Source organism: Thalassophryne amazonica, chromosome 11 (assembly GCF_902500255.1).
Source record: "Thalassophryne amazonica chromosome 11, fThaAma1.1, whole genome shotgun sequence".
Taxonomy (NCBI): Eukaryota; Metazoa; Chordata; class Actinopteri; order Batrachoidiformes; family Batrachoididae; genus Thalassophryne; species Thalassophryne amazonica.
In genome coordinates this window covers 1,794,696-1,822,113 of record NC_047113.1, presented here as the reverse complement: position 1 = coordinate 1,822,113, position 27,418 = coordinate 1,794,696, and the positions used below count along the sequence as shown (strand labels likewise).

At 43.0% G+C, this 27,418-nt stretch overlaps 1 protein-coding gene across 1 annotated transcript in view; it reads left to right on the top strand.

The window, feature by feature from the left end:
* aff2 (AF4/FMR2 family, member 2) overlaps nt 1-27,418 on the top strand; it is a 689,661-nt gene that overhangs the window by 361,588 nt on the left and 300,655 nt on the right. The window contains exons 6-7 of the mRNA XM_034181164.1: nt 2,312-2,348; nt 10,257-10,317. Coding sequence (XP_034037055.1) covers nt 2,312-2,348; nt 10,257-10,317 — 98 coding nt within the window. The remainder of the gene's footprint in view (nt 1-2,311; nt 2,349-10,256; nt 10,318-27,418) is intronic.

Genomic DNA, 27,418 nt, shown 5'->3' with positions numbered 1-27,418 from the left:
TAACTCCAGACTGTCTTTGATCATCCTGGAGCCGATCAATGGGTGAGCCTTTGCCATTCTGGTTATTCTTCTATCCATTTTGATGGTTGTTTTCCGTTTTCTTCCACGTGTTTCTGTTTTTTTTTTGTCCATTTTAAAGCATTGGAGATCATTGTAGATGAACAGCCTATAATTTTTTGCACCTGCATATAGGTTTTCCCCTCTCCAATCAACTTTTTAATCAAACTACGCTGTTCTTCTGAACAATGTCTTGAACGTCCCATTTTCCTCAGGCTTTCAAAGAGAAAAGCATGTTCAACAGGTGCTGGCTTCATCCTTAAATAGGGGACACCTGATTCACACCTGTTTGTTCCACAAAACTGACAAACTCACTGACTGAATGCCACACTACTATTATTGTGAACACCCCCTTTTCTACTTTTTTTACTAATAGCCCAATTTCATAGTCTTAAGAGTGTGCATATCATGAATGCTTGGTCTTGTTGGATTTGTGAGAATCTACTGAATCTACTGGTACCTTGTTTCCCGCGTAACAATAAGAAATATACTCAAAACCTGGATTAATCTTTTTAGTCACATAGCACTACTATTATTCTGAACACTACTGTACAAGGAGAGGACAGGTTATTTTGCACACCACAATCCCACCTGCTTTGTGCACCGGACGCTGTATATAAAATAATTATTTTATAGCAGATTATTCATTTCCTGTCAGATCCTGGATGTTGAAAACACCTCTAATCACTTGAGGACATTTGGAGCTTTTTTTTGTTTCCTTCTTTTGCGCTGAGGTGGAGAACGTATTTGGAACACCTTAAAAGGTAAGTATTTGTAAGAACTCCAGCATGCAAAAGAGTGATTTTACAGCCAGTAACAGATGAACACAAAGCTAAAAGTTGGATCACAGTGTCAAAATGACTGTGTGTTTAAAGCCACTGAAGAAATAAAGCCAGCGATGCCGCGGAAGCAATAAAGCCAGCGAGAAGCAGCACAGAGGCAACTGTTCAGGAACGCAGAATGCCAGCACATAAAAGAGCGAATTTGCAGACATTAACGGATGAAATTGGGAAATTTGATGGAATGGGCATTGCTTAATGCAAATTAGAAGGTGAAAGAGTAAAGATGATGCATGTCAACAGTAATTTTTGAACTCAGCAGGTCAAAATACAAAAGAATCAGCCTGTTGTCAGAAAATGCCTTGGGTAGTCTACTTATCTGGAAATAGAACCTAACTATAAAGGCAAAACATTAAAAAAAAAAGTCATATCTGAGGAGTATACGGAATTGAAGTTTAGGATTTTTCAAGACGCTGTGAAATTAATAGAATCATCTGTCCATGGAAGCCCTGACTGAGCTGGTATGGAATGAATCAAAATTTTATTTCATTTTTTTTTTTCCCTTTTATCAACAGTGTCTCATCAATATTTGGAATACAGCATAACATCAGTAAGCACAGCTGTACATGCAAACTAAAGACAGTCACTTACAGAAAGTATAAAGTCATCAAGAGAACGTTCAAGATAATGAAATTGTTATCCCACCCACATGGACTTGACTGACCCTGGGAGTCCACATAGGAACAAGTGCTTCACTTCAGAAGAGAAATGGTGGAAAAGTTTATTCTGTGCCTGAAAAGACTACCATAAAATGCCTCATAATGTAAACAGTCAGAACACTTGATGAACAAACAGCACACTTAAATCATGTGTGCTCAATTTCTTTGTTAAACAGCAGTAATATTCCAACCTGGTCTCACAGCAAGTTGTGATTCAGCAGCATGAAATATACATTAATCTATTGGTTCATGATATTGTGACGAAAAGCGCCTCATTTTCGTCACGGCAGCATGAATTCATTCTAATAGATTCCGTGATGCTGCACAAAATTAAAAGTGAAGTGGGGGGGTCAGGGTGGTTATGGTTAGGGTTGTGGGGGGGGGGGTAGGGTTAGTAATAGTGAGTTTAAAAAAAAACCCCGTCACAAAAAAAAAAGTGAGACTGGGCTGAATATTCCAGCTGAGACAGAAGGTGGTATTTCTTTCTTTTCCCTGTAGAAAGTATTAATCAATCACTCTTTCAATATACAAATAGTCACATCAGTCAAAAGAAAACTAAGTGTAAATTCATAGGCAGTAAAACCGACCCAAGAGTGAGTGAAGAAGGAAAAGCTGGTGTGATAGTTTCAACTTCCGGCATCTCCACTCACAGTTCTAAATCACGTGGAACACCATCGTAGTGCTACTGTGAAATAAATAATGACATCTATTGGTTTATTCATTAAAAACATCTCCCCCCTCCCCGTCTCTCTCTAGGACACACAACATGTGACCTCAGGCTACAACACCGACAGTAAGTATCCTGGCAACACTCACGTTAACACTGTGTGGTCATTAACACCGCTAAGGTTCTAAAGACTCCACAGGGAAAAACGAAATGTGAAAAACATCCGCCAACGGTCATACGATTTCATGGCTGTAGCAGCATGATGCTACATGATATACTGCCTTTATTGTTTCTGTGTACTTCTGAACAAGCACGTGTGCAGTTGGCCTGTCACACCCACGGCTAATTTGGGATGTTGCAATCAATGAATTTTTAAATGACTCATCAAGGATGCTTATTAACGGATCACAGACTCTACATTTAATTATAGGAACTGAAATGCACCAAAACAATTAATTTGCTGCTGTTCATGGACGAGTAAAGGTGAGTGGAGCACAGACAGTTATCAGGCTCCTGTGACTACACGACAGCATCTAATACCTGATTTACTACAGCTTTGCATTTGTAAAAATGTGCACAAACTGCAAAGTAACGTTCATGGAGATCATCTAACAATGCACACTGAGGATGGTCTTTCTCATACACAAAATAGTGCATGTTGTCCATTTAACACATTTGCCTTATTAATCTACCTGAGTGCCCGAAATTGTGGTATGTGAACATGCAAGTGAACTGGCACATGCACTGAGATTCATCAAGTTCAGAAGGAAATTTAGCAGCTCCTCATTTCTTCTGTGTATTGTGCGTTTGGTTTTTGTGTGTTAATTAGATCATTCAGAGGGATGGATACATGAACATTTCCAAGTCACTGAATATGTCTTGGACTTTATTTACATCAGTTATGAAGAAATACAAACAGTATGGCACTCTGTGATAAACCTGTGTGGAGTGTGGAGTGACTGTGCAGGAAGAAGAGTGAGGAAAGCCACCAAGACACACAGACAACCCAGAAGAAGTTACAGGCTTCTGTGGTTGTGACTGGAGAAACTGTGCACAGTTCAAGTTTTGCATTTTGTATCTCCAGTTATTCAGCCTCATAATGAAGTAGTACAGAGGAGGATTTTCTTTCACCAAAACATCAAATCCAGGCTTACATCTCAGATGTATCTTCTGGCAAATTGTAGCTGGACTTTCAGGTCTTCTTTTTAAGACAATCCTTAATCCTTAGTTTGTGGGCTGTTCAGTCAGCCCACAAACTGAACAGGTTTGAACCAGGACAGATGGGATATTCTCTCCAGTATGTTCTCGATCAACCATCATATAACCACCCACTTGTGCATCCAGGAGGTGTCCTAGCTAGAATCAAGAGGATGAGCAGTGGTTCCACCCTGAGCTCATTTTATGGCTGCTGGAACTCATGATGTTTTTACTCAAAGTTCATAACCACAGAGGATGATGAACACTGATAACTTGGGAGATTTTCCTTCTGTATTACCTTCTTCTGCATCATGGAAGTTTGAAGTGATGTGCACTTTATTACAAATAACTTTCCAATGCAGTGGTCGATCTTGCATTCTCTTTCTCCCTGGAGAATGACCAGCATATCAAGATACTTTCACACCTACTTTCTTTTGTCCTTTAAAATCAAACCATGGTCCATTTACAGTGTGCTGATAGTTCAGTTTACTTGGGGAAGTGTGGACATTTGTTTGGACTCCAGTGCGGACCAAAAACACCATCGTCTGCCTGACAAACTGGCTCTCTGTTTCCATGTGACCCATAGGTGTGTGTTGCATTGTGTGTGCTGCTCCCCTCTAGAGAAAAGACCTGGCATCTGTTTTTTTTTTCCTCACATGCCACGAGCAACACGCAGATAAATACACAGAAAAATAATTTGCAGACAAGCATTTGGATGTTATACCGACAGCATTAAATAATTAATGGCTCTTGCTGGACTTTCTGTGTTGGGGAAAAAACTCACAGCAATGAAAAATATACAGTGCTTCCGGAAAGTATTCACAGTGCTTCACTTTTTTCACATTTTGTTGTGTTACAGCCTTATTCCAAAGTCATCCATCCATCCATCCATTTTCTTCCGCTTTATCTGGAGTCAGGTCGCGGGGGCAGCAGCTCAAGCAAAGCCGCCCAGACCTCCCGATCCACACACACCTGCCCCAGCTCCTCCAGGGGAACCCCAAGGCGTTCCCAAGCCAGCCAAGAGATGTAGTCCCTCCAGCGTGTCCTGGGTCTTCCCCAGGGCCTCCTCCCAATGGGACGTGCCTGGAACACCTCTCCAGCGAGGTGTCCAGGGGGCATCCAGAAAAGATGCCCGAGCCACCTCAACTGACTCCTTTCGATGTGGAGGAGCAGCGGCTCGACTCCGAGCTCCTCCCGAGTGACAGAGCTCCTCACCCTATCTCTAAGGGAGCGCCCAGCCACCCTGCGGAGGAAACTCATCTCGGCCGCTTGTACTCGCGATCTCATTCTTTCGATCATGAGCCAAATCTCATGACCATAGGTGAGGATCGGAACGTAGATCGATCGGTAAATCGAGAGCTTTGCCCCCCTACTCAGCTCTCTCTTCACCACGACGGTCGGATACAGTGACCGCATCACTGCAGATGCTGCACCGATCCGTCTATCGATCTCACGCTCCATCCGTCCCTCACTCATGAACAAGACCCCGAGATACTTAAACTCCTCCACTTGAGGCAAGGACACTCCACCGACCTGAAGAGGACAAAGCACCTTTTTCCGGTTGAGAACCATGGCCTCTGATTTGGAGGTGCTGATTTTCCTCCCGGACACCTCACACTCGGCTGCAGACCGCCCCAGTGCACGCTGAAGGTCCTGATTTGACGAAGCCAACAGATCCACATCGTCCACAAACAGCAGAGACGAGATTCTGTGGTTCCCAAACCAGACCCCCTCTACATCCTGGCTGCGCCTAGAAATTCTGTCCATAAAAATAATGAAAAGAACCGGTGACAAAGGGCAGCCCTGGCGGAGGCCAACATGCACTGTAAACAGGTTTGACTTACTACCGGCAATGCGAACCAAGCTCCTGCTGCAGTCGTACAGGGACCGGATAGCCCTTAGCAAAGGACCCCGGACCCCATACTCCCGGAGCACCCCCCACAGGGTGCCCCGAGGGACATGGTCGAACGCCTTCTCCAGATCCACAAAACACATGTGGACTGGTTGGGCGAACTCCCATGAACCCTCGAGCACCCAATGGAGCGTGTAGAGCTGGTCCAGTGTGCTGCGACCAGGACAAAAACCACACTGCTCCTCCTGAATCTGAGGTTCGACCATCGGTCGAATTCTCCTCTCCAGTACTCTGGAATAGACCTTACCGGGGAGGCTGAGGAGTGTGATCCCCCTATAGTTGGAACACACCCTCCAGCCCCCCTTCTTAAACAGAGGGACCACCACCCCGGTCTGCCAATCCAGAGGCACTGTCCACGATTGCCACGCGATGTTGCAGAGGCATGTCAGCCAAGACAGTCCCACAACATCCAGAGACTTAAGGTACTCAGGACGGATGTCATCCACCCCAGGAGCCTTGCCACCGACGAGCTTTCTAACCACCTCGGTGACTTCGGCCTGGGTAATGGATGAGTCTGCCTCTGAGTCCCCAGTCTTTGCTTCCTCTTCGGAAGACGTGACGATGAGATTGAGGAGATCCTCAAAGTATTCCTTCCACCGCCCGACAACATCCCCAGTCAGGGTCAACAGCTCCCCACCCGCACCGTAAACAGTGCTGGTGGAGAGCTGCTTCCGCCTCCTGAGGCGTCAGACGGTTTGCCAGAATCTCTTCGAGGCCGACCGTTAGTCCTCCTCCATGGCCTCCCCGAACTCCTCCCAGACCCGAGTTTTTGCCTCTGGGACCGCACGGGCTGCGGCACGCTTGGCCTGCTGGTACCTGTCAGCTGCCTCCGGGGTCCCACCTACCAACAAAGATAAGTAGGACTCCTTCTTCAGCTTGACGGCATCCCTTACTTCGGGCGTCCACCACCGGGTTCAGGGATTGCCACTGCGACAGGCACCAGAGATGCTGCGACCACAGCTACGAGCGGCCGCATCGACAGTGGAGGTGGAGAACATGGTCCCCTCGGACTCCATGTCTCCAACCTCCCCCGGGATCTGGGAGAAGCTCTCCCGGAGGTGGGAGTTGAAGACCTCGCTGACAGAGGGTTCCGCCAGTCGTTCCCAGCAGATCCTCATGATATGTTTGGGCCTGCCAGGTCTGACCGGCTTCCTCCCCTCCTAGCAGATCCAACTCACCACCAGGTGGTGATCGGTCGACAGCTCTGCCCCTCTCTTCACTCGAGTGTCCGAGACACATGGCCGAAGGTCAGATGATACAACTACAAAGTCGTATCATCTGACCTCAGGGTGTCCTGGTGCCACGTGCACTTATGGACACCCTTGTGCTCAAACATGGTGTTTGTGATGGACAAACTGTGACTAGCACAGAAGTCCAACAACTGAACACCACTCGGGTTCAGATCAGGGAGGCCGTGCTTCCCGATCACCCCCTCCAGGTCTCACTGTCGCCGCCCACGTGGGCATTGAAATCCCCCAGGAGAACAATGGAGTCTCCAGTCGGAGCGCTATCTAGTACCCCTCCCAGGGACTCCAGTAAGGTCGGGTACTCTGCACTGCTGCTCGGCCCGTAGGCCGAGACAACGGTGAGAGACCTGTCCCCGACGCGAAGGCGTAGGGACGCGACCCTCTCGTTCACTGGAGTGAACTCCAACACATGGCGACTAAGCTGGGGAGCAATAAGCATTGCAACCCCAGCTCTCCGCCTCTCCCCGTTCCAAAGTCAATGAAATTCAATTTTTTCCTCAAACTTCTACACACAATACCCATAATGACAATGTGAAGAGGTTGTTTTGACATTCTTGCAAACTTACTCTAAATTTAAAAACTTAGAAATCAAGTGTACATAAGTATTCACACAAAGTATTCATGTTCAATACTTTGTTGACGCACCTTTGGCAGCAATTACAGCTTCAAGTCTTCTTGAATATGATGCCACAAGCTTGGCCCACCTATCTTTGGGTAGTTTTGCCCATTCCTCCTTCAAATCAAAAATAAAATAAAACATTAAAAAAAAAAAGGAAATCGGGTGTACATAAGTATGGGGATTGAGCTCAGGTGTATCCTGTTTCCATTGATCATCCTTGAGATGTTTCTACGGCTTAACTGGAGTCCACCTGGGGTCAATTCAGTTGATTGGACATTGTAAAGGCACACACCTGTCTACGAGGTCTGTTAGAAAAGTATCGGACCTTTTTATTTTTTGCAAAAACCTGATGGATTTGAATCACATGTGATTGCATGAGCAAACCTTGAACCTTCGTGCGCATGCATGAACTTTTTCACGCCTGTTGATTGCGTCATTTGCTTTTAAGCAGCCTTTGTGTGAGGACATGTGTAGCGCTCATGGCAGATTTTCATTGCAAGGAAAATGGCGGAACAACTGGAGCAGCACTGCATCAAATTTTGCCAGAAACTGGGTGACAGCCAGGTGGAAACCATTCTGAAGATTCAGATACAGGTACAACCGGTTTAAAGATGCCCGCACAACGGTGGAGAGCGAGCCACGCTCCGGTCGGCCATCAACATGCTGAAATGACCAGATCATTACCAAAGTGAACACTGTGGTGATTCGGGACCATCGTGTGACTATCCAAGAAATTGTGGAAGAGGTGGACATCAGCACTTTTTTGGCACATTCCACTGTGACAGAAGATTTGGCCATGAAAAGAGTGGCGATGAAATTCATGCCGAAGCTGACAGCGGAGCAAAAGCACCTTCGTGTTGAAGTCTCACAGGACATGCTGGACTCCGAAAAATAGTGCTCACCTCTTCCACAATTTCTCGGATAGTCACACGACTGAAAAGTCACAGAAAGCCGTCTGAATTTCCGCTTGCTCATAGGGGGTCGTTTTGACCGTTGGGGTTTTTCTGTAATTATTGTATGGCTTTTGCCTTACAATATAAAGCGCCTTGGGGTGACTGTTTGTTGTGATTTGGCGCTATATAAACAAAATTGATTTGATTTGAATCTTCTGAATGGTTTCCACCTGGCTGTCGCCCAGTTTCTGGCAAAATTTGATTCAGTAGCGCTGCTCCAGTCGTTCCGCCATTTTCTTTGCAATGAAAATCCGCCGTGAGCACGACACATGTCCACACACAAAGGCTGCTTGCCAGCAAATGACGCAGTCGACAGGCGTGAAAAAGTTCATCAGGTTTTTGCAAAAAATAAAAAGTTTGGATACTTTTTTAACAGACCTCGTATAAGGTCCCACAGTTGACAGTCAGACCACCAACCAAGCATGAAGTCAAAGGAATTGTCTGTAGACCTCTGAGACAGGATTGTCTCCAGGCACAAATCTTGGGAAGGGAACAGAAACATTTTTGCTACTTTGAAGTCCCAGTGAACACAGTGGCTACCATCATCTGTAAAGAAGAAGAAGAAGAAGAAGAAGTTCGCATCCACCAGGACTTTTAGTGGAGCTGGCCACCTAAACTGAGCGATCGGGGGAGAAGGATCATAGTCAGGGAGGTGACCAAGAACCTGATGGTCACTCTGTCAGAGCACCAGCATTCTTCTGTGGAGAGATAAGAACCTTCCAGAAGGACAATCATCTCTGCAGCAGTCCACCAATCAGGTCTGTATGGTAGAGTGGCCAGACGGAAGCCACTTCTTCGTAAAAGGCACATGGTAGCCCACCTGGAGTTTGACAAAAGGCACCTGAAGGACTCTCAGACTAGGAGAAACAAAATTCTCTGGTCTGTTGAGACAAAGATTGAACTCTTTGGTGTCATGTTTGAAGGAAACCAGGCACCATCCTTACAGTGAAGCATGGTGGTGGCAGCATCATGCTGTGGGGATGTTTTCCAGCAGCAGGAACTGGGAGACGAGTCAGGATTGAGGGAAAGATGAATGCAGAAATGTACAGAGACATCCTGGATGAAAACCTGCTCCAGAGCGCTCTGGACCTGACTGGGGTGACGGTTCATCTTTCAGCAGGACAATGACCCTGAACACACAGCCAAGATATCAAAGGAGTGTCTTCAGGACAACTCTGTGAATGTCCTTGAGTGGTCCAGCCAGAGCCCAGACCTGAATCTGATTGAACATCTTTGGAGAGATCTGAAAATGTCTGTGCACCGACGCTCCACATCCAACCTGATGGAGCTTGAGAGGTGCTGCAAAGATTAAAAAAATTCATATGGCTGCTGTCCAGTTACAAGAATTCACTTTATGCTCTTCACTTTTACAAATGCTCCTCAAAACCCACACAGAGCTTTATAACTCACAGGATCTGCACTTAAATGCTGAGCTAATAATCTAAAAGGACAAAATTGATAGTGAATCTACATGTGCTTCTATACCGATTCATATTTCTAAGTTTATTTATTAAAATGTTCCACACAAGGTGCTTTCAGGCAGATGTTGTCAGGTCCATGACTGTATCTGCTAAGCCAGGAAAAACAAACAAAAAGCATGCATACACGTGCACACACACACACACACACACACACACACACGTGCACACACACAAAAAGCCCAAACTAAAGGTGCACTGTAAAACAATGACAGTAGAGAGACAGAGTGGGATAAAATTAATTTGTGAAAGACAAATGATGTGCACCAAACGCTGCCTTGTGTGTGACTGTTGTGTGTACGTGTGTGACACAACGTGACCGTGTCATTTGCAGTGTGTTCCGGGTGTTCGTGTCGACACAGTCAGTCTTTCAGCTTTGTCTCTGTGAAAAAAAAACCCAGTTTAAATCTTTAGTTCTTAACATTTGGATATCAGTTTAGAAAAATAAAGCATCACCTCAAGCTTTTATTACACAGTTTGTCTTTTAAAGGAACATTTGCTCTTAAAATGTGGTTACCAAAGCAAAGCCACACGTACTGATGGAATAAAGACAGGAGCAGTGTCATGTTTTCCACTGTGGCAGTAAACACTAACCGGTGATGTTTAAATGTCCGCTGTTGTGTTTCAGAGCGATGTTCTCTATCAGCTAACAAGCCTGCTGCTAAACCACCAATGGCACCGCAGAAGTCGTGAGTATCTCTTTCACTCTGACACCCAGAAATCCCGGCTGCTCAGTTTGCCTGGAGGTAAAATTAAGCCTGACTCTTGGATGAAATTCAGCACTGGTAGGAGGAAAAAAAGATTGTGTGGATCAGAGCGAGAAAGTGGAGCTGCATTAATTTAGCGTGAGCCAGAAGCTCACTCGCTGCGACTTCTCCCACAGAGCAAAAACAGAAATGTGACTTTTTCTCTGCGAGCTTTTCTTGGACATGTTATCCATTTTGAACGTGGGCTCTCAGACAAATGTCACAGGTCCTAAAGGTTTGAGAGGATTAATTTCAAATAAACCAAGACTAATGTCATGTGTTTTGCAATAAGTCAAACTGATCTCAACCCTCTCTTGGAGACACCAGGGGTGACTTTGTCTGTTTCTTTCTGCAGTTTGGGGCGGGGGATCTTTCACATTCCGCTGTCTTATTATCCTTTCAGAATCAGCTCGTTAAAGCGTCTCCTGTGTTACTACCTCTAATGAGCGTTTCCAAGTGCCAAGTGCAATACTTTATTTATATATTTGATGAAAGCCAATTTAGAAAAGGAGAGGAAATGTGGCAAGTGTGGTGTCAAAGATTGGCTCTGCAAAAAAGAAAAAAAGACTTAATGGTTCAAAGATGATGCAAAAGTCCCGCAAGTAAGGAAAAAGTCAAAAGTGTTTTAGTTAGCATTGATTTAGTTGGATGGTTTGATGTAGTCAGAGATCATTATGTGAATTCCAATTCCCTCCTCTTTGGTGTGAAGTTAAACAGTAAATTGTATCTCCGTCTGCTGGAGTTGCGCTGCCTTATGTTGCTTCTAAAACACTGTTTCCTTAATTACTGTTTTATCACCTTCCATGCATTTTCCTCTTTACTTTGTATTCAAGTAGAAAAGCTGTTTTGTTTATTCAGGCAAGCTAATTGTTAGTGGTTCAAAAGTTTATTGTAATTATCAGGTTATTCTCTGTTTTTACTGCGATGCTTCACAGTGTAAAGTGTTCCAAATACTGAATAGAACTGCTTTGTGGTTTTCAGCTGTAATTGTGCTATTGGGGATCATTGCTATATTCTTTACTGAATGCTCACTAAATCCAATCATTGCAGAAAATAAATCTGACTGAAAACTCTCTTAAATAGTCTGTGGACCTTAACAACACATTAAGAAGAAGAAGAACTGAGGTTGCACTTTTCCACCCAGACAGTTTCATTATGTTACTGACCTGCAAATGTTACCTTTTCTTTTTGTATTATTATTAAAACTATTATTATTATAGTTAGTGCACTTGGGCCCCAAACAGAACATTCCAGGTTGGAGGCCACCCCTATCCCATTCTCCATGTTGTAAGTGATGATTTGAATGAACTGGGCTGGTAGGAATCAGCCCTGGTTGTGTCCAATGCAGCCCAGCTCAGTTATCAATGCAGTTCAGAGGTCAGGGGCAAATTTATTTATGTTGACCTCAGCAAAGAAAGTTATGATTTTAAATCATTTTTAATAATCAGATCAGTTTCTGGGCCATGTTAGTGGCCCACTGGAGTGCCTTCCTCTCCGCAGCAGTGCAGCTGCAGAACCACAGTGTGATTCCACAGCTCAGCACCGACTCCAAACAAGCAATAACAGGTTGCTCCTCCTGTGTAGTCTCAGGAAGAACAACTTCTGCTGTGCCTTCCCCTGGAGCACAGTGGAATTAGCAGTCCATGACAGGTCCTCTCCAATGAGGGTGCCCAGAAACCAAAAGACTTGCACCCTCTCCACCAGGTCCCTACTGATCTTGACCAGCTGCAGATCTGGTTTACACCTCCTGAAGTCAACGATCAGTTCTTTTGACTTGGTGGTGTTAAGAGTGAGGTTGTTGATCGTACACCAGTCTGACAGATGCTCCACCTCCTTCCTGTATGCAGTCTCATCTCCCCCTGAGATGAGCCCCACCGTGGTGTCATCTGCGAAGTTGATGATGGAGTTGCTCGCATGGGTGGGGGTGCAGTCGTGTGTGTAGAGGGTGTAGAGAAGGGGGCTGAGCACACAGCCCTGTGGAGAGCCAGTGCTGGTTCTCAATGCTGGGAATAGGTGGGTTCCTACTCTCACCCTCTGGGAGTTAGGGTTAGGGTTAAAATGTCCATAATCCACATGCAGATGTTCTCAGAGAGGCCCAGGTCCCCCAGCTTGCTCACCAGCCTGCTAGGTATGATTGTATTAAATGCTGAGCTAAAATCTAGAAACAGAAGCCTTGTGTAGCTCCCTCTGTGTTCCATGTGAGTCAACGTGGTGTGTAAAGCAGTGGCGATGGCATCCTCTGTCAACCTATTTGCTCTGTAGGCAAACTGGTGGGGATCCAGTGTGGTGGACAGGGATGAAGTGATGTGCCTCCGGACAAGTTTTTCAAAGCACTTCATAATGATGGGCGTGAGTGCTGCTGGCCAGTAGTCGTTAAGGGTGCTGATGGTGATCCTCTTTGGAATAGAGATGATCGTGGAGGACTTCAGGCGGGGGGATGGAGCATTGGGAGAGGGATTGGTTAAAGATGCTGGTAAAAACATCAGCCAGTTGGTCAGCACAGTCCCTCAGTACTCTCCTGGTCATGCGTCTGGTCCTGCAGCCTTCCAGGGGTTCACCATCCTTAGAACACGCCTGACCTCCAGGGCATGCACAGTGAGGGTCTGGCCATTGGTATAGGTATAGGTCTTTATTGTTTTATTGTCATTGTCATAGGTAGTAGAGAAGCTTGAATCTTCGACTGGACTGGGTTGCTTGACGCGAGGACATTTCGCTTCAAATCACAGAAGCTTCCTCAGCTAAAATTCTTGCTCTGGAAGTCTGACTTCTGTCTGACTCTTGTAGAGAAGAATAAAACAGAAGCCAACAAAAGCTGGAGTTTTAAACCTAACCAGACCCCTCCTACTGAGAGGCAGACTGCTATAGGCTAGTGACTAAACAATAGCTCTAATTAGCAACTATTGTGCTCTAGTTAGCACACCTAATGACAAGACAGCTGTCCCTCTAATGATGGGATGGATACCTTTCTGATGGTTCCTTTGATGACGTGAATGACTCATTACCATGAACAAAAGACTGAAACTCCTTTGACCTGAGTACCCCATTGTAAACATTGTAAAGTGTGTCGCAAACCCCCTCCCCGGTTAAGGCTGGGTTTCAAACATTTCACAAAGAATGCCTCCTTGACCCCTCCCTCAAACCATTTCTTCTCTCTGGCTAATATTTTAACTTCCTTGTCCTCAAACATGTGGTTACTGTCTTTAAGGTGGAGATGAACCGCAGACTGAGGTCCACTGGCACCCTCTCTGCGGTGCTGGTATAGTCTTTTGTGTAAAGGTTGCTTAGTCTCACCTACGTAGTGTTCATTACAGTTTTCCTGACATCTGATAGAATACACTACATTGCTCTGTTTGTAACTAGGGATCATGTCCGTAGGATGAACTCATTTCTGTCTCAAGATGTTAACCGGTTTAAAGTAAACTGGGATTTTGTGCTGTCTGAAGATCCTGTAGTTTTTCCCCTACTCCTGCTAAATAAGGGAGAGACACTCCTTTTCTTCTTGTCTCCATCTCCTGTCTATCTGGTCTCTTTGTTCTCTGGGACTTCTGCACTTTGTCCAGGGACCATCGTGGGTACCGACATATTGTGAGGGCTTTCCAGACACGTTGTTGTTCTTTAGCCCTGCCCTCTGCAGTTGTGGGCACCTGTAGTGCTCTGTGTTGAAGTGTCCTGATCACCCCGAGCTTGATCAGGACGCTTCAACACAGAGCACTAATTAGCATCTGGTAGTATATACACAGCTGTGATCATGACAACCGTAAACTCCTGTGGGAGATAATTGGGCCTGCATTTAACAGTCAGATATTCTAAGTCTGGAGAGCAGTGACTTTCCATCGTCACAGTGTTGGTACACCAGTTGCTGTTAACATACACACAAAGCCCCCCTCCTCTGCTCTTACCAGAATCTGATGTTCTGTCATGGCACTGCGTATTAAAGCCTGCTATCTCAATAGCAGAGTCCGGAAATGAACTCTGAAGCCACGTCTCTGTGATGAGTAGAATGCACGCATCCTTCACGGTGTTGTTTAATGCAATCTGCAATCTTAACTCGTCCATTTTGCTCGCAAGGGATCTTGCATTCGTGAGAAATAGGCTGGGAAGTGGTGGTCGAAATGGCTGCCTCCACAGCCTTACAAGCACGCCAGCTCGGCAGCCTTGCTTCTGCCTTCTTTCTCAACGCTGCCTGCCCTTCCTCCTTGCTGGAATAGTAATCCACAGAGAGCCGGGGCTCCTTGATAGCGCCACCGGAATCTTGTGTGTTTTGATGAACTCACTTGTCACTTGTTGTTCACTGCAAAGTCCGATCTTAAGAAGATCATGTCTGTTGTAGGTGTTATTCGCTCGACATAATGTACACAAAATTAAAAACGACACGTACATAAACATCCACAAGTAGCACCGACCGCTAAGGCACTTAGCTGCTGCAACTCTGTGCGCCGCCATGTTATGTATTGGGGGTTAGTATCTGCTGTGCAGCCCCTGCTACTGTCTCCACCTCGAAACGGGCAAAAAAGTGGTTGAGCTCCTCTGCCAGCGAGATGGCCCATGTTGCTGCAATGATGTTACTGGACCTGTAGTTAGTAAAGTGCTGAACCCCTTGCCACACCTGCTGGCTGTTGTTGCTGCTGAAGTCCTCCTCGATCCTCTCCCTTTAGGCTGTCTTGGCCTCTTTGATGCCTGTCTACTGTGACGTGTCCAAACAGTGGTGAATGTTGCCAAGTACTGCAGAGGTGTATTCTTCCAGGTCCTGGTTGCAGAAAACATCCCAGTTGGTATTTTCAAAGCAGTCCTGTAGCTGCTGGGAGGCACAGCTGGGAGGAACAGCTCGTATGAGCAAACCACAAAAACATCAAGCCGGCGGGCAGGCATGCACGATCCCATGGCGAAGGTATAGGCATGCGACAGTGTTGTGCGAGCAGCTGGGCCGTGATGCACGACATCACGTCGCTGATGTGGATAAAAATAAAATAAAAACCAGCTGTATAATTAATGAATATCACTGGGTTGATATGAATAAAAAATAAAAGTGGACGCAATACAGAACCCCGCGGTTAAATAACCCTAGATAAATAAAAAATAAATGCCACTCACGGGATTCGAACCTGCAAGCTCTGATTACCAGATGGAAACTTTACCACTGCACTTACAATCACTGTCTTACAACAGAAGTGTGAAATGGCTAAAATCAACAAGCAGATAAACATATTTTTTTTAAAAAGGGAAAAAAGCGCTATGATAACTGACCAAACGGTGTTTGTTCTGGTGTAATTCTGCCGATACATGACTGAAAGTGGCATATTTGTCCCACTGTTGGCTTGTCATATGGTCCTGCAGTACACCGCTCACCGGACACGCATGTCCTGTCAGACAGACATGACATTTAGATCAGCTGCTGTGTGTCCACATAAACTGATGATTCATTCCACCTGGAACAGCCTGTCAGTGTGTGCGCTGTGTGTGCTGTCCAGCCCGTTGCAAAACATGGTATATCAGCTGTATCTATCTATCAGAGATATATATATAGATCAGCTGACAGGCCCCTCCCCGTGCTGCGTGCGTTCAGACCTGGCTGTCCGGCCCCCATGTGATCAGATCTGTACATACTCGTACATATAAGCATTTTATGCAAGTTGGGGGGCGACACACGCACACAAGTGCGAGACACATGCACCTCGTGTGTTGCTTTGCACAACTCCACAGTCATGGGGGCACATAGACAAATTTCACATCCAGCTGAAAAGTGATCATCTGCAGAACCACATTTGATAAGATTGCAACTCCTCTATTAAGGCCACACCTTCCCAAGGCACAGTCACCTTGGTTCCACGGTTACTTGCGTGACCTTAGGCAGAAGGCTAGAGGGTTGGAATGGAAATGGCGTAGTTCCAAATTAGAGGTGTTCCACCTTGCGTGGCGTGATGCTATTTAAGATTATAGCATGCACTATTGGCTACAAAAGAGGTGTATTATTCTGATTTGATTAATAAAAACAAGCATAATTCAAAGTTTTTATTTAACACAGTAGCATTTCTCATTCATGGACAGCCACCTGTTAGTCGCTGTCCTTTTTCAGTACAGGACTTCTTGGATTATTTTGAGGAAAAAATAGACATTAGGTCAAGCGTATCTCAGCACACCTTGGTCCAGCCACTGCACCCTGCTATGGAGGTGGGTGCTACCATTGAGGTGTTACCTAGATTTATAGAATTTGATAGTATCTCACTAGGCATGCTGACGAAACTCATGACATCTACAAAAAGCACAACCTGCTTATTTGATCCTATACAAACAAAACTGACTTGTGACCCACTCTTGGGCCGACTGTGCTGGAAATTGTCACTCTCTCACTAACCTCTGGATCTGTTCCTAAATGTTTCAAATCTGCAGTGATTAAACCATTACTCAAGAAATCGAATCTTGATCCTGGTGTATTGAAAAATTATAACCTGATATCAAATCTGTCATTTTGCTCTAAAATTTTGGAAAAAGTGGTTTCATGGAAGCTCGTGGACCACCTTACTGAGAATAATCTTTTTGAGCCATTGCAGTCTGCTTTTAGAAAATATCATTCCACAGAGACAGTGATCACTAAAGTAGTCAATGATGTTTTGAGAGCAATGGACTTGGACACCACTACAGTTTTGGTGTTGTTAGATCTTAGTGCTGCATTTGATACTGTGGTTCATCATATTTTACTCAATAGGCTGGAGAATTATTTTGGGATTACTGGAAGTGCCCTTGCATGGTTGATGTCATACCTGTCCAGTCATTCTCAATATGTCTACCTCTAGTCTTAGTGACATGAAATTCTGGGTTCCACAGGGATCAACTGGGACAACTGTTTGTTGTGATTTGGCGCTATAGAAATAAAATTGATTTGATTTGAATTGATTTGATCAGTCCAAGGCCCCTGCTTTTCTCCTTTTATCTAGACATGTATTACTGACGAGGGCGTGTAGAATTGAGCACATTAATATTAACAGTCTGAGGAACAAAATTGGTGAGGTAACTAATCTGCTGCGTAAATACAAACTACACATACCTGCTATTACAGAAACTCATCTGGATTCTTCTTTTGATGACACACTGAGTTATATATTGACGGCTACAATATTTACAGAAATGATAGAAATAGATTTGGTGGCGGAGTTGCTTTTTATATTCAAGATCACTTACCAACACAAATCAGAAATGATATGATGAAATTTAATATTGAAGTATTATGGCTGCAGGTTTACAGTGGGGAAAATAAGTATTTGACCCCCTGTCAGTTTTGCAGGTTTTCCCACCTACAAAGAATGGAGAGGTCTGTAATTTTTATCGTATGTACACTTCAACTGTGAGAGACAGAATCTAAAAAAAAATCCAGTAAATCACATTGTATGATTTTTAAATAATTAATTTGCATTTTATTGCATAAAATAAGTATTTGACCCCCTAGAAAAACAGAGCTTAACAATTGGTACAGAAACATTTGTCTGTCATTACAGAGGTCAAATGTTTCCTGTAGTTTTTCACCAGGTTTTCACACAATGCAGCAGGGATTTTGGTCCACTCCTCCATACAGATCTTCTCCAAATCTTTCAGGTTTGGAGTTTCAGCTCCCTCCAAAGATTTTCTATTGAGTTCAGGTCTGGAGACTGGCCAGGCCACTCCAGGACCTTGAAATGCTTCTTACGGAGCCCCTCCTTAGTTGCCCTGGCTGTGTGTTTGGGGTCATTGTCATGCTGAAGACCCAGCCATGACCCATCTTCCAATGCTCTTACTGAGGGAAGGAGGTTGTTTGCCAAAATCTCACAATACATGACCCCATCCATCCTCCCTTTTCTTGTGGTTGTTCTCATCCTCTAAACATGGTAAGTGGAGTTGATTCCAAAAAGCTCTATTCTGGTCTCATCTGACCACATGACTTTCTCCCATGCCTCCTCTGGATCATCCAGATGGTCACTGGTGAACTTCAAATGGGCCTGGACATGTGCTGGCTTGAGCAGGGGGACCTTGCTGCCCTGCAGGATTTTAAACCATGACAGCATCATGTGTTACTAATGTAATCTTTGTGACTGTGGTCCCAGCTCTCTTCAGGTCATTGACCAGGTCCTCCTGTGTAGTTCTGAGCTTTCTCAGCATCATCCTTACCCCACAAAGTGAGATCTTGCATGGAATCCCAGACCGAGGGAGATTGACAGTCATCTTGTGCTTCTTCCACTTTCTAATAAATAATCATAACAGTTGTTGTCTTCTACCAAGCTGTTTGCCTGTTGTCCTGTAGTCCATCCCAGCCTTGTGCAAGTCTACAGTTTTGTCCCTGGTGTCCTTAGACAGCTCTCTGGTCTTGGCTATGGTGGACAGGTTGGAGTGTGATTGATTGAGTGTTTGTGAACAGGTTGTCTTTTATACAGGTAACAAGTTCAAACAGGTGTAATTTATGCAGGTAAAGAGTGCAGAATAAGAGGGCTTCTTAAATAAAAATTAACAGGTCTGTGTGAGACAGAATTCTTACTGGTTGGTAGGGATGCAAATAATTATTTTATGCAATAAAATGCAAATTAATTATTTAAAAATCATAGAATGTGATTTTCTGGATTTTTTTTTGTTTGTTTGTTTGTTTTTGGGGTTTTTTAGATTCCATTTCTCACAGTTAAAAATTACAGACCTCTCCATTCTTTGTAGGTGGGAAAACCTGCAAAACTGACAAGGGGTCAAATACTTATTTTCCCCACTGTATTTACCTCACCAAAAGTTGGTTTTGCTGGGTTGTTGTTACTGACCACCAAATGCTAATTGTGAATATTTCGATACAATTTGTGAAATGTTGGACACCCATACCGCTGTGGGTCAGGATACATACTTTATGGGTGATTTCAGAGCCGCGCGGAGGCTTCGCGCGTCACGACCAATTCGCTTTGGAAGCGAGACAAAGGAACACCTCGGTTTCGGCGTGTCAGAGGACAAGTTTGGACATGTCTATCTCGGCTTTCAATGCTTACCAGTCCAGTAAGTATCAGTGAAATTGTGGAGAGCTGGACATGTCCAAACTTGTCCTCTGACACGCCAAAATGGAGGTGTTCCTTTGTCTCGCTTCCAAAGCGAATTGGTCGTGACACGCGAAGCCTCCGTGCGGCTTTCCATGACAAAATCTCTTGTTAAAGTGAAATCTGCCGGAAAATGGCTGATGTCCAGCTCTTGTGATAATCAGAGAAAGTGCACACGACAGTCTCGTATCCACAGAGCCATCAGCTCAGAAATGGTCCGGTGGCTTGTGCCATGTCGTCGCAGCTCGGAGCGCGGCGAGCTGAGCGTCCTTAAAGGGGTCCTTAAAGGTGTACTAACAGACCTTATTCTCTGTGAAGCCTGTAAAATTTTCACCGAAAGCCAGATAAATGTTTTGAATAGTTTCCAGGTGCCAGTCTCTAACAGCTTCTGAAAAAATTCTGATGGAAAAAAACCCCAAATCATTCCGCCATTCCAGACAATGAAATCCGACGACGGGGCGGGACCACTCCTTCCACAAGGCGTGCTCACAGGTGAATGACGTCACCGACAGGCGTGGAAAAACTCACGCATGCGCACAAGGGTTCAAGCTTGTCTGACATGAAAACATATGAATCAATCAATCAATCAATCAATTTTTTTTTATATAGCGCCAAATCACAACAAACAGTTGCCCCAAGGCGCTTTATATTGTAAGGCAAGGCCATACAATAATTATGTAAAACCCCAACGGTCAAAACGACCCCCTGTGAGCAAGCACTTGGCTACAGTGGGAAGGAAAAACTCCCTTTTAACAGGAAGAAACCTCCAGCAGAACCAGGCTCAGGGAGGGGCAGTCTTCTGCTGGGACTGGTTGGGGCTGCGGGAGAGAACCAGGAAAAAGACATGCTGTGGAGGGGAGCAGAGATCGATCACTAATGATTACATGCAGAGGTGGTGCATACAGAGCAAAAAGAGAAAGAAACAGTGCCTCATGGGAACCCCCAGCAGTCTACGTCTATAGCAGCATAACTAAGGGATGGTTCAGGGTCACCTGATCCAGCCCTAACTATAAGCTTTAGCAAAAAGGAAAGTTTTAAGCCTAATCTTAAAAGTAGGAGAGGGTGTCCTGTCTCCCTGATCTGAATTGGGAGCTGGTTCCACAGGAGAGGAGCCTGAAAGCTGAAGGCTCTGCCTCCCATTCTACTCTTACAAACCTAGGAACTACAGTAAGCCTGCAGTCTGAGAGCGAAGCGCTCTATTGGGTGATATGGTACTACGAGGTCCCTAAGATAAGATGGGACCTGATTATTCAAAACCTTATAAGTAAGAAGAAGAATTTTAAATTCTATCTAGAATTAACAGGAAGCCAATGAAGAGAGGCCAATATGGGTGAGATATGCTCTCTCCTTCTAGTCCCCGTCAGTACTCTAGCTGCAGCATTTGAATTAACTGAAGGCTTTTTAGGGAACTTTTAGGACAACCTGATAATAATGAATTACAATAGTCCAGCCTAGAGGAATAAATGCATGAATTAGTTTTTCAGCATCACTCTGAGACAAGACCTTTCTGATTTAGAGATATTGCGTAAATGCAAAAAGCAGTCCTACATATTTGTTTAATATGCGCTTTGAATGACATATCCTGATCAAAAATGACTCCAAGATTTCTCACAGTATTACTAGAGGTCAGGGGTAATGCCATCCAGAGTAAGGATCTGTTAGACACCAGTTTCTAAGATTTGTGGGGCCAAGTACAATAACTCAGTTTTATCTGAGTTAAAAGCAGGAAATTAGAGGTCATCCATGTCTTTATGTCTGTAAGACAATCCTGCAGTTTAGCTAATTGGTGTGTGTCCTCTGGCTTCATGGATAGATAAAGCTGGGTATCATCTGCGTAAAATGAAAATTTAAGCAATACCGTCTAATAATACTGCCTAAGGGAAGCATATATAAGTGAATAAAATTGTCCTAGCACAGAACCTTGTGGAACTCCATAATTAACTTTAGTCTGTGAAGAAGATTCCCCATTTACATGAACAAATTGTAATCTATTAGACAAATATGATTCAAACCACCGCAGCGGCAGTGCCTTTAATACCTATGGCATGCTCTAATCTCTGTAATAAAATTTTATGGTCAACAGTATCAAAAGCATCACTGAGGTCTAACAGAACAAGCACAGAGATGAGTCCACTGTCCGAGGCCATAAGAAGATCATTTGTAACCTTCACTAATGCTGTTTCTGTACTATGATGAATTCTAAAACCTGACTGAAACTCTTCAAATAGACCATTCCTCTGCAGATGATCAGTTAGCTGTTTTACAACTACCCTTTCAAGAATTTTTGAGAGAAAAGGAAGGTTGGAGATTGGCCTATAATTAGCTAAGATAGCTGGGTCAAGTGATGGCTTTTTAAGTAATGGTTTAATTACTGCCACCTTAAAAGCCTGTGGTACATAGCCAACTAACAAAGATAGATTGATCATATTTAAGATCAAAGCATTAAATAATGGTAGGGCTTCCTTGAGCAGCCTGGTAGGAATGGGGTCTAATAAACATGTTGATGGTTTGGATGAAGTAACTAATGAAAATAACTCAGACAGAACAATCGGAGAGAAAGAGTCTAACCAAATACCGGCATCACTGAAAGCAGCCAAAGATAACGATATGTCTTTGGGATGATTATGAGTAATTTTTTCTCTAATAGTTAAAATTTTGTAAGCAAAGAAAGTCATGAAGTCATTACTAGTTAAAGTTAATGGAATACTCAGCTCAATAGAGCTCTGACTCTTTGTCAGCCTGGCTACAGTGCTGAAAAGAAACCTGGGGTTGTTCTTATTTTCTTCAATTAGTGATGAGTAGAAAGATGTCCTAGCTTTACGGAGGGCTTTTTTATAGAGCAACAGACTCTTTTTCCAGGCTAAGTGAAGATCTTCTAAATTAGTGAGACGCCATTTCCTCTCCAACTTACGGGTTATCTGCTTTAAGCTACGAGTTTGTGAGTTATACCACGGAGTCAGACACTTCTGATTTAAAGCTCTCTTTTTCAGAGGAGCTACAGCATCCAAAGTTGTCTTCAATGAGGATGTAAAACTATTGACGAGATACTCTAACTCCCTTACAGAGTTTAGGTAGCTACTCTGCACTGTGTTGGTATATGGCATTAGAGAACATAAAGAAGGAATCATATCCTTAAACCTAGTTACAGCGCTTTCTGAAAGACTTCTAGTGTAATGAAACTTATTCCCTACTGCTGGGTAGTCCATCAGAGTAAATGTAAATGTTATTAAGAAATGATCAGACAGAAGGGAGTTTTCAGGGAATACTGTTAAGTGTTCTATTTCCATACCATAAGTCAGAACAAGATCTAAGATATGATTAAAGTGGTGGGTGGACTCATTTACATTTTGAGCAAAGCCAATAGAGTCTAATAATAGATTAAATGCAGTGTTGAGGCTGTCATTCTCAGCATCTGTGTGGATGTTAAAATCGCCCACTATAATTATCTTATCTGAGCTAAGCACTAAGTCAGACAAAAGGTCTGAAAATTCACAGAGAAACTCACAGTAACGACCAGGTGGACGATAGATAATAACAAATAAAACTGGTTTTGGGAATCAAATCCATATAGTTTAAAAAAAATAAAAAGGTACGATATAGGACAGACCTCGTATATGAATTGATGAGATGTGAAGATTAACTGGATTGGAACTTGACTGCTTTGGTTTTATGTTTTTTTTTTTCCCCTTTTTTATTATTTCTCATTTTATATATTTTTGAATGCATTTTTGATTTCTGTATATTGTGTTTGTTGATTTGTGTGGACCTCAGGAAGAATAGCGGCGGCTCAGCTGTAGGTAATCGGGATCCAAATAAATAAACAATAAACAATCTTGCACCCTTTGAGCATATTCTGCAGCGTTTGGGGATTGCCTTTCATTGCTATGCTGATGACACTCAATTGTACATGCTGATAACTGCTGGCAATCTCATTCATATAAAATCCCTAGAGAATTGCCTTACATCAGTGAGAAGCTGGATTTCTAGTAATTTCCTGCTTTTGAACTCTGATAAAACTGAAATGATGGTTGTTGGTCCAGTGAGACATCGGCATTGGTTTGATCTAGGTTTGTGTGTTATACATCGACAAAGTGAAGAACCTTGGGGTAATTTTTGATTGTATGTTGTCCTTTGACTTCCACATTAAAGACATCACAAAGACTGCTTTCTTCCATCTGTGAAATATAGCGAAGATCCGTCCTATCCTGTCTATGGCTGATGCTGAGACCCTAATACATGCATTTGTTTCCCCTAGATTGGTCTATTGCAATGTTTTATTTTCTGGGTTGCTGCAGTCCTGAATCAGGGGTCTTCAATTGGTTCAAAACGCTGCTGCCAGACTCTTGGCATGAAGCAGAAGGTTTGACCAAATTACTCCCATTCTGGCGTCTCTTCACTGGCTCCCTGTCTCAGCGAGATCGGATTTTAACGGCCTATAAAGTTGTTCATGGACTCGCGCCACCCTCCATTGCTGATCTCCTTAAGCCCTACGTACCGGCCCGGGCTCTGCGAGCACAGGATGCAGGATTGCTTTGTGTAAATAGGGTGAATAAAATGTCTGTGGGAAGTAGAGCCTTTTCCTATCGTGCCCCGGTCCTGTGGAATGATGTTCCTGCATTGGTGAGGCAGTCAGACTCAATTGAGACTTTTAAGTCCCGATTGAAAACGCATTTGTTTTCTATTTTATGTGATTAACAATGAATGATTAATGAATTATATGATTAATGAATTATTTACTATGATTTTTATTCTTTTATTCTTTTTATTTTTTTACCTTTTTAACTTTTTTATGCTTTTAATCTTTTAATCATGCTCTTTGATCCTTGATTTAATTTCTTTTGGTTTTTCATTGTTGAGTTGTTCCTGTGAAGCACCTTGAGGTGATGTTGTCGTGATTTGGCGCTCTATAAGTTCAATAAATTGAATTGAATTGAAATTAATAGCATGAATGGCCACACACTGTCTAAGTGCGAAATGAGTGGTGTTAGATATTCGTGTGTGTCACCTGGAATGAGGGGTCGATGGGCTCTCACAGCGCACACTCTGTCTTTCAGCCGCTGGTGTGCACACATAGTTGTAGCAACAGGTGTACAAGGCGTTGGAGGCAGCTTCGATTTTACATGTATTGCAGGTGGTGGGCACAGCTAACCAAAAAGTTAGCTTCAATAACAGATAATCAGTTAACTGAAAAGTTACCTTTCATAAAGCTAAACCAATAAACCACCCAAAAATTTATTGGAAGCTACAGCTAGCCAATAACTTTCAGTATTGCTTCCAATACACTTGCAACTACTAACAAGCTGAGTTTGAGTTTTAACACCATGATCGCTTCTGGTAGCATGTGATGGTCCGGATCTGTATTTTTAGAGTCAGCGGGTTTGAGAGCATCAGAGTCTAGGACAATTAGCCAGGAAGTGCACTGCTGCTCAGGTTCGGGTTTCCACAATACTCGCCTTTATTACAAACACAAAATATAACCATACAATGCCAGGTTACATGGCTGCTTAACATGCAAACCAAGTATGAATCCATACATCACTTGTGAGTCGAGTGGCAAAATACGAAGACGGGAGCTCGGCTTAAAACACACGTCCATAACGAAAGCGCCACATAGACTGGTAAATAATATTAATTGTTGCGCCCTCTGGTGGCACGGCATAGTCTCTCTTCAAGGTACATCACACAACCTTGACTGTTGCAAGCATCAAAGGCGACCACAGACCCAAACAATAAGTCAGCACTTCTGTCTTTGAGCATCCTGTCCCTTGCTGGAAGCTCCTGTTTACTACATAGCATAGCATAGCAGTAAAGCAGTTGAGAGAAGCAACGAAGCTCAACTCTCAGTGTCGCCGTGAGGTGGAGGTCTTGCAAAATAAAGCAGTGCTGACTTGTGATTTTGATTTATAAATAAAATTAATACCAATAGAATAACTCCATTAATGTCAATTCTGTCATTTGTACAAAGTTAAAATGGAACATATATCTTTTAATTTTAAATAATGCACTAATTCTGAATGAATGTAACAAACAGACAGATGCCAAAGGGATTATGGGTAAATGAGCCTTGGCTAACACTGATTGGTTGACTCATTCATTCCATGTAAAAACGACACATTAATGTGAGTTGTGTGTGTTTGTGTGTACATATAAATGTAGTTTTGTAAAATATGCCTTTTTTTATCTGTAAAAATAAAAAGCCATTTGCAAAAAGCCAAAAACTCAAGTTGTTATTTGACAACCGTCTGATATAAATGGGGTCAAAATAAATAGAACACTGCCATCTACTGGCGTCCAGAAGCTCATACTGCCATGAACACTCCTGGCCAGTAGGTGGCAGTAGAGACTGTAAAAACTTGCCAAAAAAAAATTCCAGATAATTCATGTCTGCTACATTTAGGATGCATGGAATTTAATAAACGCAAACTGAATTTCAGACATCTTATATACAGTATATTACTCTGGAACAAAGACGACAGACAATGTGTGACATAAACAGGACTCTAACGAGCAAACAAATCAATTGCAATGATTCCAACTGAAAATAATGGAGTTGCAAACCTGGGCGTCTTCCTGGCAATTTTTACATAAAACAAACACAATAACAACATCTATAAACCCAGAGAATATATTCACAAGAATTTTATGCACAATAACAAAGAGTTTAATGCTGTTGTCTGTGTGGAGCCTGATCAGAGTGTCTCAAATGCATTTCTTCTGTTGTGAATGTACTGACATTACCCATAATGCACCTGGACACACCATGTCCACACTTAAACCTTCAAAACTAAAACATATACTTTAAAACTAAACATATATCTGATATTTTCACTTTATAAAACTTCAGAAGTGACATTAATTTTAAATAACTTGTCTGAAATTAGTTTAGTTAAAATCTTAACCATAAGTTAAAACTATATGCCTCTGATGACTTGGGTGATATTGCTGGCATATCAGTATGGGATCAAAAGAAATTAGCTTTTTCTTTTCTGTGACTAGTTCTCCTTTGCCTGCAGAGGATAGAGCAGTTTTTTTCTGGAACCATCTCTTCTCTGTTTGCAGAGGATAGAACTGCATGTCTACTACAAAACATTTAACAGGTAGGTACTCAACTGATTTTAGACTTAACAAATGTTTGTAGCTGTTAAGCTTTGTTCACCACACCTCAAAAATATGTTAGCGGTCCAAACTTATCAGAAGATAATTGGTCCGATGATGGTTTTCAAAGTTATCTGAAAAAGCTAATCCGATAATGAAAATTAGCTTTGATAATTAGCAGTTATCGGATTAGCTGAACTGTGCCCACAACTGTGTATTACATGCAATTCCTCCTTCATGCCCAATCAAAGAGAAATAAATCAAACAAGCAGTTGACCAAAGTGTAATGGCCACAAAAAGAGGTATACATACAGAGAATTAAAATATGACATTAAGAAAAAATAAATACATTTAAAAATAGAATATATATATACATATCAAAACCAATTTAAAACAAATACATCAGTGTATGTTGAAATAGGTGCACATCAAACATTTCCAAGAGCCTTTATAATGAAGAAGGTTTTCAGACTTTTTAAGATGTTTGTTTTGTTTTATTGTATTAAATTGAGTGTGTGTATATAAAATACTTTAAAATGAGATGTTTTAAATATGTAGACATTTTATGCATTTTTATTTCCACAATATCAACTTTGAAACTCTTCTAAGATGTTTGAAACGCTACAAAGGTGAAATGTCACCAAATCATTTTGACAAATCTCTTTGCAGACCAAAAGATTGGTATCATAATTTACCAGTTGATTGAATGAATTCTATTTTGTTTGTTTGTTTCTTGTCCATAACTTATGAGGGCTGTCAATAAAGTATGTCTTTTTAATTTTTTTTCAAAAACTATATGGATTTCATTCATATGTTTTTATGTCAGACATGCTTGAACCCTCGTGCGCATGCGTGAGTTTTTCCACGCCTGTCGGTGACGTCATTCGCCTGTGAGCACTCCTTGTGGGAGGAGTCGT